The sequence below is a fragment of the Girardinichthys multiradiatus genome, chromosome 12 (assembly GCF_021462225.1).
Source record: "Girardinichthys multiradiatus isolate DD_20200921_A chromosome 12, DD_fGirMul_XY1, whole genome shotgun sequence".
Classification (NCBI taxonomy): Eukaryota; Metazoa; Chordata; class Actinopteri; order Cyprinodontiformes; family Goodeidae; genus Girardinichthys; species Girardinichthys multiradiatus.
Window position 1 is genome coordinate 22,301,253 of NC_061805.1, and position 15,539 is coordinate 22,316,791.

Sequence of the window (15,539 nt, forward strand, 5' to 3'; positions counted from 1 at the left end):
CACGGCTGTGCACGGTGGCTCTGGATGTTTCTACTCCAGACTCAGTCCACTGCTTCCGCAGGTCCCCCAAGGTCTGGAATCGGCCCTTCTCCACAATCTTCCTCAGGGTCCGGTCACCTCTTCTCGTTGTGCAGCGTTTTCTGCCACACTTTTTCCTTCCCACAGACTTTCCACTGAGGTGCCTTGATACAGCACTCTGGGAACAGCCTATTCGTACAGAAATGTCTTTCTGTGTCTTACCCTCTTGCTTGAGGGTGTCAATAGTGGCCTTCTGGACAGCAGTCAGGTCGGCAGTCTTACCCATGATTGGAGTTTTGAGTGATGAACCAGGCTGGGAGTTTTAAAGGCCTCAGGAATCTTTTGCAGGTGTTTAGAGTTAACTCGTTGATTCAGATGATTAGGTTCATAGCTCGTTTAGAGACCCTTTTAATGATATGCTAATTTTGCGAGATAGGAATTTTGGGTTTTCATGAGCTGTATGCCAAAATCATCCGTATTAAGACAATAAAAGACCTGAAATATTTCAGTTAGTGTGCAATGAATCTAAAATATATGAATGTTAAATTTTCATCATGACATTATGGAAAATAATGAACTTTATCACAATATGCTAATATTTTGAGAAGGACCAGTATATAAAGCAAGAGTTGTGTACATATTCGTAGCACAAAGTTGACCTTGCTTCTCAGTGCTGGTTGGACCCAGCCAGGACTACCTCTTGTCCTCTATCCTGTTTGTGGTGTTCATGGATGAGATCTCAAGGTGCTCTCATGGAGAGAAGAGTGTCTGGTTTAGGAGGCTCAGGGTCTCATCTTTGCCTTTTGCAGATGATGTGATTCAGTTGGAGTCTGGGTTTGGATGTCTGGATATTCTTCTTGGACCTGTTAAACTTGTTGCTTAATCTTGCTTAATAATGTTTTAAAAACCATAATTATATATACGTTTATTGACTTAACACTAATTCAATATGGACACTAGTGTTCAACCTGGAAGCTCTAATTTGACATTGAAAATGCAAAAACATAATAAAAGATTCCTAAGGTTTCATATTAACACAAACAATCTACAGGGTTTGGACAATGAAACTGAAACACCTGGTTTTAGACCACAATAATTTATTAGTATGGTGTAGGGCCTCCTTTTGCGGCCAATACAGCGTCAATTCGTCTTGGGAATGACATATACAAGTCCTGCACAGTGGTCAGAGGGATTTTAAGCCATTCTTCTTGCAGGATAGTGGCCAGGTCACTACGTGATACTGGTGGAGGAAAACGTTTCCTGACTCGCTCCTCCAAAACACCCCAAAGTGGCTCAATAATATTTAGATCTGGTGACTGTGCAGGCCATGGGAGATGTTCAACTTCACTTTCATGTTCATCAAACCAATCTTTCACCAGTCTTGCTCTGTGTATTGGTGCATTGTCATCCTGATACACGGCACCGCCTTCAGGATACAATGTTTGAACCATTGGATGCACATGGTCATCAAGAATGGTTCGGTAGTCCTTGGCAGTGATGCGCCCATCTAGGACAAGTATTGGGCCAAGGGAATGCCATGATATGGCAGCCCAAACCATCACTGATCCACCCCCATGCTTCACTCTGGGCATACAACAGTCTGGGTGGTACGCTTCTTTGGGGCTTCTCCACACCGTAACTCTCCCGGATGTGGGGAAAACAGTAAAGGTGGACTCATCAGAGAACAATACATGTTTCACATTGTCCACAGCCCAAGATTTCCTTGCAGTTAATCAGTTAATCCTGTTGGATGTAGTTTGTCCTTCTTGGTGGTATGCTGGCATTACCCTGGATACCGTGGCTCTTGATACATCACAAAGACTTGCTGTCTTGGTCACAGATGCGCCAGCAAGACGTGCACCAACAATTTGTCCTCTTTTGAACTCTGGTATGTCACCATAATGTTGTGTGCATTTCAATATTTTGAGCAAAACTGTGCTCTTACCCTGCTAATTGAACCTTCACACTCTGCTCTTACTGGTGCAATGTGCAACCAATGAAGACTGGCTACCAGGCTGGTCCAATTTAGCCATGAAACCTCCCACACTAAAATGACACGTGTTTCAGTTTCATTGTCCAACCACTGTAAATTACTCAGATTACTAAAATTAGATAAGGTTTTCTAATTTGGCAGAAGTAATGAAGCTTTTTGTCTGATTTTGTGCTGTGAAAAACAGCTGTGATCTGTTCTGGCATTTTTTCAGAACCTGTGTGAATATCCTGGGGTGTTTGGCTCTCTGTTGTGCCTGTTGACCGGGATATATTAACAAGTCTTTAAAGATACTGCAAAGTGCCTTAGACAGGAAATCAGGCTGATATTTCCGTCCTTTGACTCATCAGAGGAGACTCGTTTTTTTCTTGTTTTGTCCATGTTTTTAATATGTGAAAAGGAGAAAAAAAATGTTTCTCCAAACACTGAAAGGCATTTAGTAAACATGGTTCCTACACAGTCTGAAAAAGTATGGAATTTGGTTTTAGGATATTCCAAGTCTGGATATGTTAGAAAAAATATAATTAGGAAACTATGGAAAATGATTCAAATTTCTTGATTCATTCTCTTATTTCGATGTCTACATGCTCACCTATTGGTCCATCCATTCCTTAGACCATCTGTCTATCTTTTTGTTCATCCATCCATCCATCCATCCAATGAATCTGTCCCTCTGTTCACCTATTCATTTTAAAATATTAAAATTAATATGAACTGAATAGTCTGAAAGCTCTTGAAATATGAGTCTGAAAAAGTATGGAATGTTGACATGAGGAATGTGTAGGAACCCTGAGTGTACAAGTTTGCATGTTTCTTCTTTACATATGTTTGTGCTGCTACAAATGATTGGTAAAGTGAGCTCCCAGCTTAGCCTTAGCATCAGTTTAATGAAAAGTATAATCCTGGGCCCCTTCTGCTCCACAGGCTCTCTGATCCAGCTGCCATCCGTGGAGCGAGGGAAGCTGAGCAAGGTCCGTCTGGGCTCTTTGTCCCTGAAGAAAGAGGGGGAACGGCAGTGTTTTCTCTTCACAAAACACTTCCTCGTCTGCACTCGCAGCTCTGGTGGAAAACTACACCTCCTGAAGGTGACATCACTGTCACCCAGTGTCAGTGGCGCCGGAATAGGGGGGGGACAGGGGGCCATTGCCCCCCCCCCCACTTTACGGCCCTGGCCGGCCGTGATCTGGTCCCAACAAAAATTCACATGGGCTTGACCCAATTGTGCTGAGAGGCTGTGATGGATCTCTCTCTCTCCCTCTCTGGCGCTCTCACTGTCTAGAGACAGACAGAGTCACAAACAAAACGTTTGTGTCTCTTGAAACTTGACAGGATCCGCAAAAACACACGCAGCGTGATATACTTACACGCGCAATGAAATCGGAAGCGCAAAAACACCCCTGTCCAGTTGCCTCAATGAATGTGCAATTCTGGACGTTTCAGCGCAAAGTTGTCAAATTCTGGGAAGAGTTTATGCCAATATGTTTCTATAACACCTGTAGTGTTAGTATCTCACTAAAACTGCAAATAGCTGCATTCATTAATCTGTCATCCATGCGTGATCCAAAAGCAGCTGCCATTTGCAACAGCATCGTGCAGTGCGCACCGATGGCAGGTCGCTATGTGGAGATGAAAAGAACAGCAACAACCTTCTCTGTTCATGTGAACATCTTTGAAATAATAGAATAAAAAAATAATCAGGACCTCTTGCAGCCTCTACCGGTTTGTGTTTCAATGTAGGCCTAATGATTGTTCTTAATAAATTGTTGTTGGGATTATTTGTGATATAATAATAGCCTGTAACATTAACATATTTGGTATTTCCCAGGCTATATTAGATCTCAGTTCAGTGACGTGCGGTGAGGTCCATGACTGGTGAAGCCCTTAGAGTCAGATGTACAAATATGTAAACCCAATATAGAAACTGATATTTAATTGTTTTTAACTCAGTTAAAACTTAGTTGTCCGATCCAGAGGCTGTGGGTTCAGCCGAACTGGAGCAAAACCTCAAAGGAGCGTCTTCGGCCATGGACTGTGAGGGAAGTCGTCCACTTCTAACTGTGGACTCAGTGAGAACCCCAGCTGGCCTGGCACTACGCATTTTCCCATGTAGCGAACAGATGCCCTCTGCTCTGGCCACTTGAAGCGCGCAGGAGGTTGTTGTGCTGCGTCATTATGATCCAGCTGCTGATGTTTTTCCTTCTGTTATGTTTTGCTCCTGCTTTTCTGGACTGTTACAGTTTGTTACGCTGTGTCATCGCTGTCCACATCAGCAGGTTTGTCATGTCAGCATCCGCCCTGATTTATCCTCTCTGTTCATTTGCGCAAGGTGCCTCTGACTGCGTATTTACATACTCGAAGCCTTTACGCTTCTCTTTACACTTCCCTCTTACGAATCTGGGGTTACATAACCCTAGATTCTATGACAATAGGCACAGCCCTTTAAGGTCTGGTGTTTACTGGTTCCTAAAGGCTTAAGAAAAAACGTCTTCTTTGGGAACCGCTTGTCCGGTCTCATCATTTATACTGAGACTGGGATGTGCCCCACTCAGCAGGTAACTGCGGTCAAATGAGCCGACAGTCAGAAATACGCGGTCACGCCAGCCGGCACTAGCTCGCTCTTAAAAACTCTTAAAAACCCGTTATTGGTCATACATAGAGAAGAGCGTGTTCAGTCCTTCTGGACCTCCAGTGGTGGACCACTGACCACCACTGTGTCAGATGTTGGATACTGGATGAGCATTTTGAGGTACTTTGACCCGTTATTTCTCCAAAACTCTACAGTAAAATTATGAAATATTTATTCTGGCTATAGTATAGATGACCCTTTAATATAATCTGAAGAGATTGTGTTGTCACGTCTCATGAGTTCGGAGAAATACATTCCTGAAATTGACACAAATGCCTATACTGGTGTAGTAGGTATTATTTCACCAAACATCCTCAGTGAAATTATAAATTTTTTTCTTTTTACATAAAACATGTATGTGAAAGTTGTAAAAATGTCATTAATATAATGTTCTGAAGGTTATTTTCCTGTTTTCCTCTTACCTTCTCAACCGTTGCCAGGAATGGCATACTTTCTGCTCCATTATCGTAATGCACCTTGTATGCGCGAAGCTAATCTTTAAGAGAGAGCTAGCGTCAGCAGGCGTGACCGTGTATTTCTGACTGTTGGCTCACTTGACCGCAGTAGGAGGTAGCAGGAGGACTACACATAGTGGTCAAAATACATAAACAGAGACTGTAAAGGGCAACTTTTAAAGAGAGAACAGGAGGAAGGAGGGTTCTGGGCTAAAGCCCCCAATATATCCAGACCCTAAAAACGCCCCTTAAGCACCAACATTATAGTGTGAGAAAATTGAGTATGTGCAACGCAACACCCCCACGGCCCCCCCACCTCTAAAATGAATCCGGCGCCGCTGCCCAGTGTTCTCCAACAATACATGATTAAGAAACAAATCTTGAAAATCATTTTCTTCACCTAACAGCAAGGTGGAGTTTTATCCCTCATCGACTGCACACTCATAGAGGAACCAGATGCTAATGATGACGAACGTAAGAGCAGTGTTTCCTTTGTTTACTTGAATACCTCCTGTTGGGTTATTCTTCATCACTTTTAAAGGTTAATTAGATGTCAAACAATAAATAATTTCCTTTAAATATCAGATGTTCATCCTTTAAATACCATGTTTTGATCTTTTAACATTACATAACTATAATTCCTTTTAATGAGAATTTATTTTGCATTCAGGGGGATTGGTAATTATACACATAAATACAAAGAGTGAGGCATTTATGTGGATGTGCATGCTCCATTTTATGTTCAGTCAGGAGTGCACAGAAGAAGGTCTGCTTAATTAACCTGCTGTGCTTCAGTTTTTTTTATTTAGGAACAAATGCATTGAGGTATGTGTTTCAGTGTAAAACGCTGATTTTTTTCTTCTGTTATGCAGCTAAAACAGCTGGTCAGGTGTTTGGTCAACTGGACTTTAAGCTGGTAGTGGAGCCATCAGACTCGCCTTCATTTACTGTGGTGCTGCTGGCACCATCGCGGCAGGAGAAGGCTGCATGGACCAGTGATATTAGCCAGGTAATACACCAACACAGATTCATACAAACACACAATACCAGGAACACCTCCAAACAGCAAGAGCATGTCTCCGCTGGGCATTGAGGGGGCTTAGTGATGAGTAAACACAGACTGTGGTGCTGTTCCCCTGGGCTCACTTCAGCTCACTGCCTCTGTGCTTCACAAACAAGGTAACACCATACAAGCATGTCACAGTGGATTAATTCTTGTCACAGAGAATATGACAGGTGTTTATAATCGCTTCTTTGTCTTGCCGATTCCTTACTAACTCTACTTTTGTAATAAGTTAAAGCTGGAAAAATGAAAAAACAATAAAACACTGTCAAATTTATTGCAGTTGTTTGACAATACGATGCTCTTACCACCAGTTATCGGCTTAATGTTTAGCAAACAAATTTCTTTGTCTGATTCATTTTCATCCTCTTTATATTTACAGTGCATTGATAACATCCGTTGTAATGGCTTAATGACCAGTGTGTTTGAGGAAAACTCAAAAGTCACTGTGCCTTATATGATCAAGTAAGTATCTTTGTATGAAGAAAAACACACATATCTTCATGCTATGCACCTCGAGCGAACTGCATGTTAAAAGTGAAGTGCTATGAAAAGAAATTAGTTTCACAGTTGACACAAGTTTGGGTTATAAGTAGGCCAGTCATGGGCCAGTTTCTGGCATCTAGCTAGACCAAGATATTAAACTAAAGTTTTCAGGCTGCTTCAATTTTTCCATTATACCTTTAGTAGAGCTTAAGGTAATTTTATTAATATGCCAGAGAAAGAGCCAGAGTGACTGGAGTTTTATCTTAGTTTTCACTGTCTGGTGCCTAGATTTACACTGTGCTCCCGTCTCTCCCACCGATTGTTGAGGATTGTTTTTCTTTTGCTTACAAAAAGGAAACGAGTCAGATGGTAGAAAAGTCAACTAAAGGAGTACATCCTATCATTATTATTAAAATAATGCTGTTTTGAAAGTATGTTAAAGGGGACATATCATGTTTAAGCCTTTAAATACATTTTTGTGTACTTAGAGTTTGTAGAAGTGCAGAAAAAGTGAATTTAGTCTCTCACAGTGTTTCAGAGATATCTTTATATTCTGTTTGGGTCATATTTTTCAGTCCGTTCAGTTTTCCCTATCATCTGTTACCTTTTTCCAACTGTTACGTCACAGTATTTGCTGCAGAACACCTAAACAAGGTCGTGGACTTCTGGCTGATCAATTTCGCGTATCTGCTATATTTATTTCTGGCTATGATTTTGTAGTCCCAAGCTCAAGTATGCCTACACTGCCAAAAGAAAAGTTCAGTTTTGTTGATGGGTGTATTAACCTACACAATTCATTACACCGTCCCCCAGCATCAGAACCTCTTCAAAGTGCCTGGTTAAATTTAATTTTTCATGGAAATCTACCCACCCCCATCAGAGAGGAAGATTCCTGTTTCCCCACTTCAAGGACGAGTGCCTTTATCAACCTCCACCAGTATCAAGAAGGATTTGCTGAAAGACTTCACCTGATTAAGGGGTCAGTTCCCTCTGTCTATGGAAACGATGGACACAGCAAAGCGATAAGCTGGAAATAATGATAAATGAAAACAAACTTTATTTTAGACATTCATTTATTGTGTGTTGATATGGCGTCCTGGCCATTGTTTTGATTGCAGTAGCATCGCTCCTTCTGCTTATGTTAGTGCTGTGTGCTGCTTTTAGCTCCTTGAGGACAGAACAGTACTGGGTGTATTGAGTATTACTATTACCTAAACAGTTTTGCATTGTTTTGCCATTTTTGTCTTGTTTCTGAGGTGCTAGATAATTGTTATCAAACTACAATAATGGCAAAATGTTAAAGTGAAGTGCACCTTGATAATTTCAGTGTGAAAAGGAAGGATTTAAGCATGATATGTCCCCTTTAGCCAACTGACTTAACCCAGCAGACAGCCCGACTACTTAAATATCCAGGGTGGACATTTTTCATGCAATAATTCCATTTTCTTCCTGACTCAAATTTTCAGAGTTCTGTCATTATGTTTATTTTAAAATATAAAATACAAATGTGGTTTATGGTTGATATTTCCACAGGCTTTAAATATATAATCTGCATGAATAAAGAAACAGAAACAAAGAACACAAGGAAAGAGAGAGAGAAAGAGGTTAGCAAATACAGAAGAAAAGAATTAATGAAGCTAGGACAAAAGGAAGGAAGGACGACCAGGAAAATAGGAAGGAAGGGAGGAAGGACAGAAGGAAGCAATGGCTTGAAATATAATCTCAGTCTTTGCAATTGAAGTAGTTTACTGATTTTCTAAATTTATATTTAGCTAAAATAAAATGATTTGTTAAATCAGTGTCTTAAGTACATTTAATAGCTCAGTAAGATTTTAAACATGGTTTTGGATCAGATTAACCCTTCTCCAGTTCCTACAACCAATTCGTCCCCATGCAATGTTATCCCCCACCCTTCCATTTCATACCCTACAACACACAAGTTTTGTATCCATGTAGTTAACCATAAAGTGCTTGGGTTTTTCTTTAAGTAATATTGATTTTGGAGAGTAATTGAAATAAATATCATCATAAAACCTAATACATTTTTCAATTTTAAATATTTTAAATTTCACCCTATTTTCATTAATTGCTTTTCTTATCCCTTCCACGGCCAGATAAGTATTGAAAAATGACAAATTATCTTCTAATCCAATATAAAAACCCTAAGTGACCTTCTGCTGGCTGAACTTATTTATTGCAGTGCCAAAACCAAAATTAAAATACAGTGCACTATGACCAGTATCACACAATTACTTCAAATCAAAGCAAGTTCAAAACATCCCTTGGCAGATGGCTCCCTTTTGTTACCAAAAAATGGGATATCAAAAGGACCAAAACCGCCAAAAATATGAAATACTGAAGAGACCAGAATAAAAAATTGTTACATCATGTTATATTTTCTTGTTTATACAGTAAAATTGCAAAACCTCTATAATTTTATTCAGCAACGTAATGCCATGATAATGTCACAGCAGCATTTGCCTAGTTATAAGAGTGAAAACCAAAAGTAAGATAAAACAAATGTGTCAATCTTGTCTACATTGATTTGTGGACATTCAAAGCGTGTAAAAATCCCAGTCACACAAACAAAGATGTTTTTACATGTGAAACTTTTGTGACCATTTTGATACTAATTGATCCATGTAAATGTGAATAAAATAATTGTTTTAAGTCAAAGTTTTACGTATTATGTTGATTTCTTTTAATTTATAGTGTTCATTATTATTTAGCTTTTTACTGGCTTGACCTTGTTTTGCTCGGTTGCATTTAATACATTTTTCTTTACAAGCTGCCCTGCAGTCACCCACATGCTGTTTTGTGTGTCCGTATGTGCGTGCATATGTATCCATCAGATCCGATGTGCGCCTCCATAAAGATGATGTTGACATTTGCTTCAGCAAGACGCTCAACTCCTGCAAGGTCCCCCAGATCCGTTACGCGAGTGTGGAGCGGCTGCTGGAGCGGCTGACCGACCTGCGCTTCCTCTCTATAGACTTTCTGAACACCTTCCTGCACACGTACAGGATCTTCACCACAGCGACCGTGGTTATGGACAAACTGGCTGACATCTACAAGAAGCCCTTTTCCTCCATACCTATCAGGTCTTACAATTTACACATAAAATATGTAATCATGCCTCATCAACCATACAACACAAATATGCTGCAGGAATTACATTGGATTGTTTTGCCTCCATCATAAAAATCTACTGTGTTTCACATGACGTTCTATCTATATCTCATTAGATCTCTGGCTGCACCAGAATTCACTTGCTCTTGGTGGAAAAGTTTGTGTTTAGTAAAAGGATATATTTTGTACATTACTTAACTCACCATAACCAGCCTTTGCTGGATGAGAGCAAGAAAAAAGTATTCAGGCATCAGAGTTGCACAGGAAAGAGCGTTACATGTTTGCATCGGGTCCTTTTCCTAGATCTTAAGCTTTAATCCTTGCTTTTCCAAAGAGATTAAATGAAAGCTGTGTGATACAGAAGGTATATTATGGCTAGACTGTCTCTTTATTATTTAATGCATTTCTGCTAAGCTATTCACATGGATGTAGAGAGGGTTAGTCCATAAACTGAACCTTTTGAGGTGGTTTTCGATAAAAATAAGATATGTTCATACCCCTGGCAGATACTGTAGATAGACTCAGGTAGAGAATATGTGGAGGAAGATAAAGATTATGGTGATGGCAAGAAAGTTTTTCAACCTCAAAAGATTTGGAGGGTAGTGTTACCAACGAGGGTTACCTCACCAACGATAAATACCAAGGGAAACATAGAAAAAGCTCATGGTTGAAATTGGAAACTACTTCTATCTTATTCTTAGAGGGAGTGAGATTTCTATCTTACATCTCATTCCTACATGAAATAAGATTAATAAACACACATAAACATGTATGGAATTTGCCTACACATAAGTATTTAAGTTAGAAGTAAAATTGTCTGCCTTTTGGGTGATGGCTTTTCTCCCATGTGGTCACAGATCATCCTAGAAGTCTAAACATATGGTATCCTGCTTTTCTATGACTCACAGTGTCTCCTTCTTCCTCAGGCACACCTTTCGTCCAAGAGAATAATTCATCACTTTTCCAACATCATCCCTCTGACCACTTGTTGTCTCTGTTATATTTCTTGGATTTTCTGTTTCACACCAACTGTCCCATCCCAACATTAAATTATTTTTTGTCATCCATCTCTCTTGTCCCTACATATTCCAGGGCGCAGCGCCACTCATTTGACCGTCTATCCATCTCATCTATCTGTCCTGACTACAGTCTGAAGATCAAGAAGATAGCCATGGATCAGTCCAAGTAACTTGGTCTTTTCTCTGTTGTCTCTTCTGCACTTCCTCCTGTCTGCTTCTCTCTTCTGATCATGGTCTGAAACTGAACTAATGCATGGCTCTACCTTATACTTAGCCTGACTGACCCTTTTTGTGAATGACTGACTGGGATTGTAATTCCATCTGCCTCTGACATTCTAATAAATCATGTGAACAGAAGAATGAAGAGAAATTTGAATATATTTTAAATTTGTCTGAAATCCACACAAAACCAAAGCATGCTTTCCCACTGGGATAACACCTCCTTTAGACATTTTTTCCAACAGATTGTTTCCCCATTTTTATATAAAAAAATAAATTTTAGTCAGGTATATGAACATCACTGGATCACCTTAGGTGTGCGTCCTCTTACTCTGCTTGATGCTCGTCAGCATACCATTTCTTCTTCATGTTTTTCATGCATTTCCCCATATCCAGCTTTACATTTCTTTTAAGATGCAATGTGTTCCCATTTCTGGAGCTGTAGGAGAGACTTGTATGAATTGAAGAAGCCCGTGTTTGTGTATGCATGATTACTTTACCAACTGAACATTATATTTTTCATTTGACAACAGCATTCATGGTTTAGGCACAGAATCAGAAACCAAATCTTTGGTGACTCTCAGCCTTAAGGACACTCATATTTGTTTAGATCTATATTTGATCCTGATATCTGACCTTAAATTTAAAAATATGGATATATTCTGATCTAAACATTTTGTGTTGCTTTCATTCATTGAGTTGTAGGAGTGAGCATAAAATAAACCTGTCTCTCTGCTATTTTTGCAATTTTGACCTCCAATTGAATTTATATTTATTAGATCAATAATTGCATACAAAGCATCAAAATTATCCTTTTATGACTGTATTCCTATTATTTTCAAGAATGGCTAATGATTCTAAATTACCAGCTATTGAGAGGGAGCAAGGAGGCACCAGATTTCAGAATGAAACAGTAGTTTATCTTTGGCTTTTTAGATGTATAAATTAGTACAAAAAGTTGGTAATAACGTAATTTAACAAGCCTTTCTGACATAATTGTTACTTGTTCATGAGGTGACATTATACCTTGTTAATACTTGAAAGTAATATTAAACAGTTCAGTTAAGTAAGAGTTTACTCTTTCATTGGAACAAAGTCAAGAATATTGGATGGTGGCATTTTTGACCTGTTTTTAACAACTTTTATCAGCAGTTAGCGACATTTACAGTAGGTTTGCTGCCTGTAACGGCAGTCTCTGTGTATTTTCTAGGCTGTAAGTTTTTGTTTTTTTTCATGGACCTTTCCAAATGGCTCCCAAAACTCCTAACTTAAATATCCTTCATGACAGAATGAGAGTAAAAATGAAAAGAATAAAATTAAGCAATGTTCTGTGATCCAATTAGCCTTCCTGTTGTTGCTAATTCCCCTCTGGAAAGTCCAACTTGTCAGCTTACTTCAACAAAACTTTCAATGCTCTAAATGTTAGCAAAAAACACAAAATTGTCGGGTCTCTTGATGCTGGGCAGCAGAGTGCTCACTCTGTAGGAGGGCAGACTGTTCACTGACAGCAGACATTTATAAGTATATATATGTACACCTGTCCAACTGCAAATTTCCTGTCCAACTGCAAATTTCTAATCAGCCAATGACATGGCAGCAACTCAATGCATTTAGGCATGTAGACATGGTCATGTTGAACCTTGAGGCAGATGGGCTACAGCAGCAAAAGACCACACCGGGTGCCGCTCCTGTCCTTCTGATGGTTACTTCCAGCAGGATAACGCGCCATGTCATAAAGCACGAATCATCCTAGACTGGTTTCTTGAACATGACAATGAGTTCACTGTACTCAAATGACCTCCATAGTCACCAGATCTCAATCCAATAGAGCACCTTTTGGATGTGGTGGAACAGGAGATTCGCATCATGGATGTGCAAATCTGCAGCATCTATGTGATGCTATCATGTCAACATGGATCAAACTCTCTGAGGAATGTTTCCAGTACCTTGTTGAATCTATGCCACGAAGGATTAAGGCAGTTCTGAAGGCAAAAGAGGATCCAACCTGGTACTAGTATATGTATAATTTTTAAACCATTTTTATTGTAATTCAGAGGAAGACTTGGCTTGCCGCATAAACCAAGTGAGCTTGATCCTAAGGTCCCAAACTGATGGAAAGTGTTTTGTGATAGAAAATTATAATTATATTCCCTCCCTCCTCCTAGTATTAAATGAGGAGGGGAGAGGCGCGAAGAGAGGTGGCAACTTGGGGTGGGTTTACTTGTTGCCCCCTAGCTCAGCCGATCACCACCTGGTGGTGAGTTGGATATGCTGGAAGAGGAGCAAGCTGGACAGACTTGGCAGGCCCAAGCATATAGTGAGAGTCTGCTGGGAACATCTGACGGAGCCCTCGGGCAGGGATGTATTCAACTCCCTTCTTCTTTGACCAAATTCCGGAGGAGACATAGAGTCTGAGTGGACTATGTTCACCGCCTCTATTGGCGATGCTGCCGTCCATAGCTGTGGCTGTAAGGTCTGCGGTGTCTGTCGCGGTGGCAATCCCCAAACCTGGTTGGTAAACACTGGCAGTAAGAGATGTTGTCAAGCTGAAGAAGGAATCGTATCGGCTGTGATTGGCTTGTGGGACCCCTGAGGCAGCCAAAGGGTACCTTGAGGCCAAGCGTGCTGTGGCCCTGGCTGTGGCAGAGGCAAAAACTTGGGCTTAGGAGGTTTTCGGTGAGGCCATGGAGAAGGACTACCGGTCGGCCTCAAAGTGATTCTGGCAAACTGCCTCAGGAGAGAGAAGCAGTGCTTTGCCACTACTGTTCACAGTGGGGGTGGGACGCTGCTGACCTCGACTGAGGACATTATTGGGCGATGGATGGAGTACTCCGAGGAACTCCTCAATCCTGCCGTCATGCCTTCACTGGTGGAAGCTGTGGAGATAAATCATCAGGCTCTGTCCCACAGAGAGGGGAGGGAGGACTGACTTAAGCTCCTGGAACACCTTGCTTTAGCAAAAAAAGCAAAAAACAAATAAACAGCAAAAACTACAACTCTTTATATTGATGTGACTAGATAAATCATCTTCAGGAGCTTACCATGAGCTGGATGTATACATAAAACTTCACAAACACTTTTTATTATGTATCATTATAAACATAAACATGTGGAGTTCACTAAACTCAACTGGGTCTTTAACATCAACAGTGTGCGTTTGTCAGATAAAACTGATTCAGATATTTGACCACAAAAACTTTCAGGTGTAAATGTTTTGATGCAAAGGAGGAATTTGTGGAAAACCATTTGCCTACTGTTCAGTATGGTGGAGAATGTGTGATGCTGTGGCCCTGTATCTCTTCCAAGTGACTTGGGAACCTTGTTGGAGTGTGTACTATCTGAAAAATATGGCAAAATCAACACAGAAATGGTAAACCAGACAAAAACTCAACCTCTCACTTGACCAGCTTCATCCTCAGGCCTCCTCTCATATTTTCTAACATGAGGGGAGAGCCAGAGAAGACTCTATGAGAGAAAACACAGGACTCTAGGTGATCTAAAAAGACTGACCAAAGCAGAATGGCCAAAGCTCATTCTCTCTGTATGCTTCAAACACATGAAATATTATAGGAGAAGACTAAAAGCTCTTATTGGTGAAATAGAATTGAACAACGTATTGATAGCAGAGGTAAAATGAGTGTGATTTAAAAAAAAAAAAAAATTTATTTCCTTAAATTGTGATATTTCCTCACTGACTAAGCATGCTCAAATTGAAAGTTGGATTTTTCTACATTTTTAGTGTGAGATTATGTTTATATAATTAAAGGTGAATATAGCATAAAGCAATTTACTCAATAAATGTGATATTACATGCTGCCCATGTTAAAGCAACGGTGGGGTACAACAGTCGGCACTCCTTCAAACCCATTAGAGCTTCGTGGTGGAAATAAACTGCACAACACAAACGCTAATGAGAGTGGAAATTGATCATGAACAGTTTCAGGCTGTAAAACCAAACCAACCTGACAGCTACCATAAAGCTTCTCAAAGCCAAGGGATTATGCTTAAACTGATGATAACTGTGTGGGCTCAGCATTCATCTTCACTGGTCTTGATTTGCTGCAGTTTATTGAAGCAGAGTAATCTCCCAGGCTATACAAATTGATAATATTTTTGATGTTTTAAGAAGGCATGGATGTAAACATTGGGGAATAAAAGCTGACGGTCACCAGGGTAACCTCAAAGATGTTTTATTTCCAGTTCAGTGTGCTGTAATACAAATGTGCTACAATAAAGAATCTGACAATACTTTAACATTCTCTGACCACTCAATATAAATGACTCTGAAGAAATCCAATAATCCAAGCCCTCCCAGTGCTCTGTAAAATCTGAATTAAAGGGAAGTATCCTAGCCCAAATACACATTTTTTCTTGTTTCTTATGAAAACTGCTATAACAAAAGTTCTATAATGACCGTATTGAGATAACACTTTTTTCACACAGCTGCAATTTGTTTCTCTTGTTTTCCCTGAACTCTTTCTTTATTGCTTTTTTAATATCTTATTATTTTTCTAACATATTGCTTTTTTCCTCT

The 15,539-nt window shown here is 40.0% G+C and overlaps 1 protein-coding gene across 3 annotated transcripts in view; it reads left to right on the forward strand.

The window, feature by feature from the left end:
• Positions 1-15,539, forward strand: part of rasgrf2b (Ras protein-specific guanine nucleotide-releasing factor 2b) — a 115,580-nt gene that overhangs the window by 79,508 nt on the left and 20,533 nt on the right. For 2 of the 3 annotated variants that reach the window (XM_047381156.1, XM_047381158.1), the window contains 6 exons: positions 2,933-3,093; positions 5,497-5,563; positions 5,962-6,098; positions 6,535-6,617; positions 9,491-9,739; positions 10,860-10,952. In XM_047381156.1, the coding sequence (XP_047237112.1) occupies positions 2,933-3,093; positions 5,497-5,563; positions 5,962-6,098; positions 6,535-6,617; positions 9,491-9,739; positions 10,860-10,952 (790 nt within the window). The remainder of the gene's footprint in view (positions 1-2,932; positions 3,094-5,496; positions 5,564-5,961; positions 6,099-6,534; positions 6,618-9,490; positions 9,740-10,859; positions 10,953-15,539) is intronic. The other variant, XM_047381157.1, reaches the window with a different exon arrangement.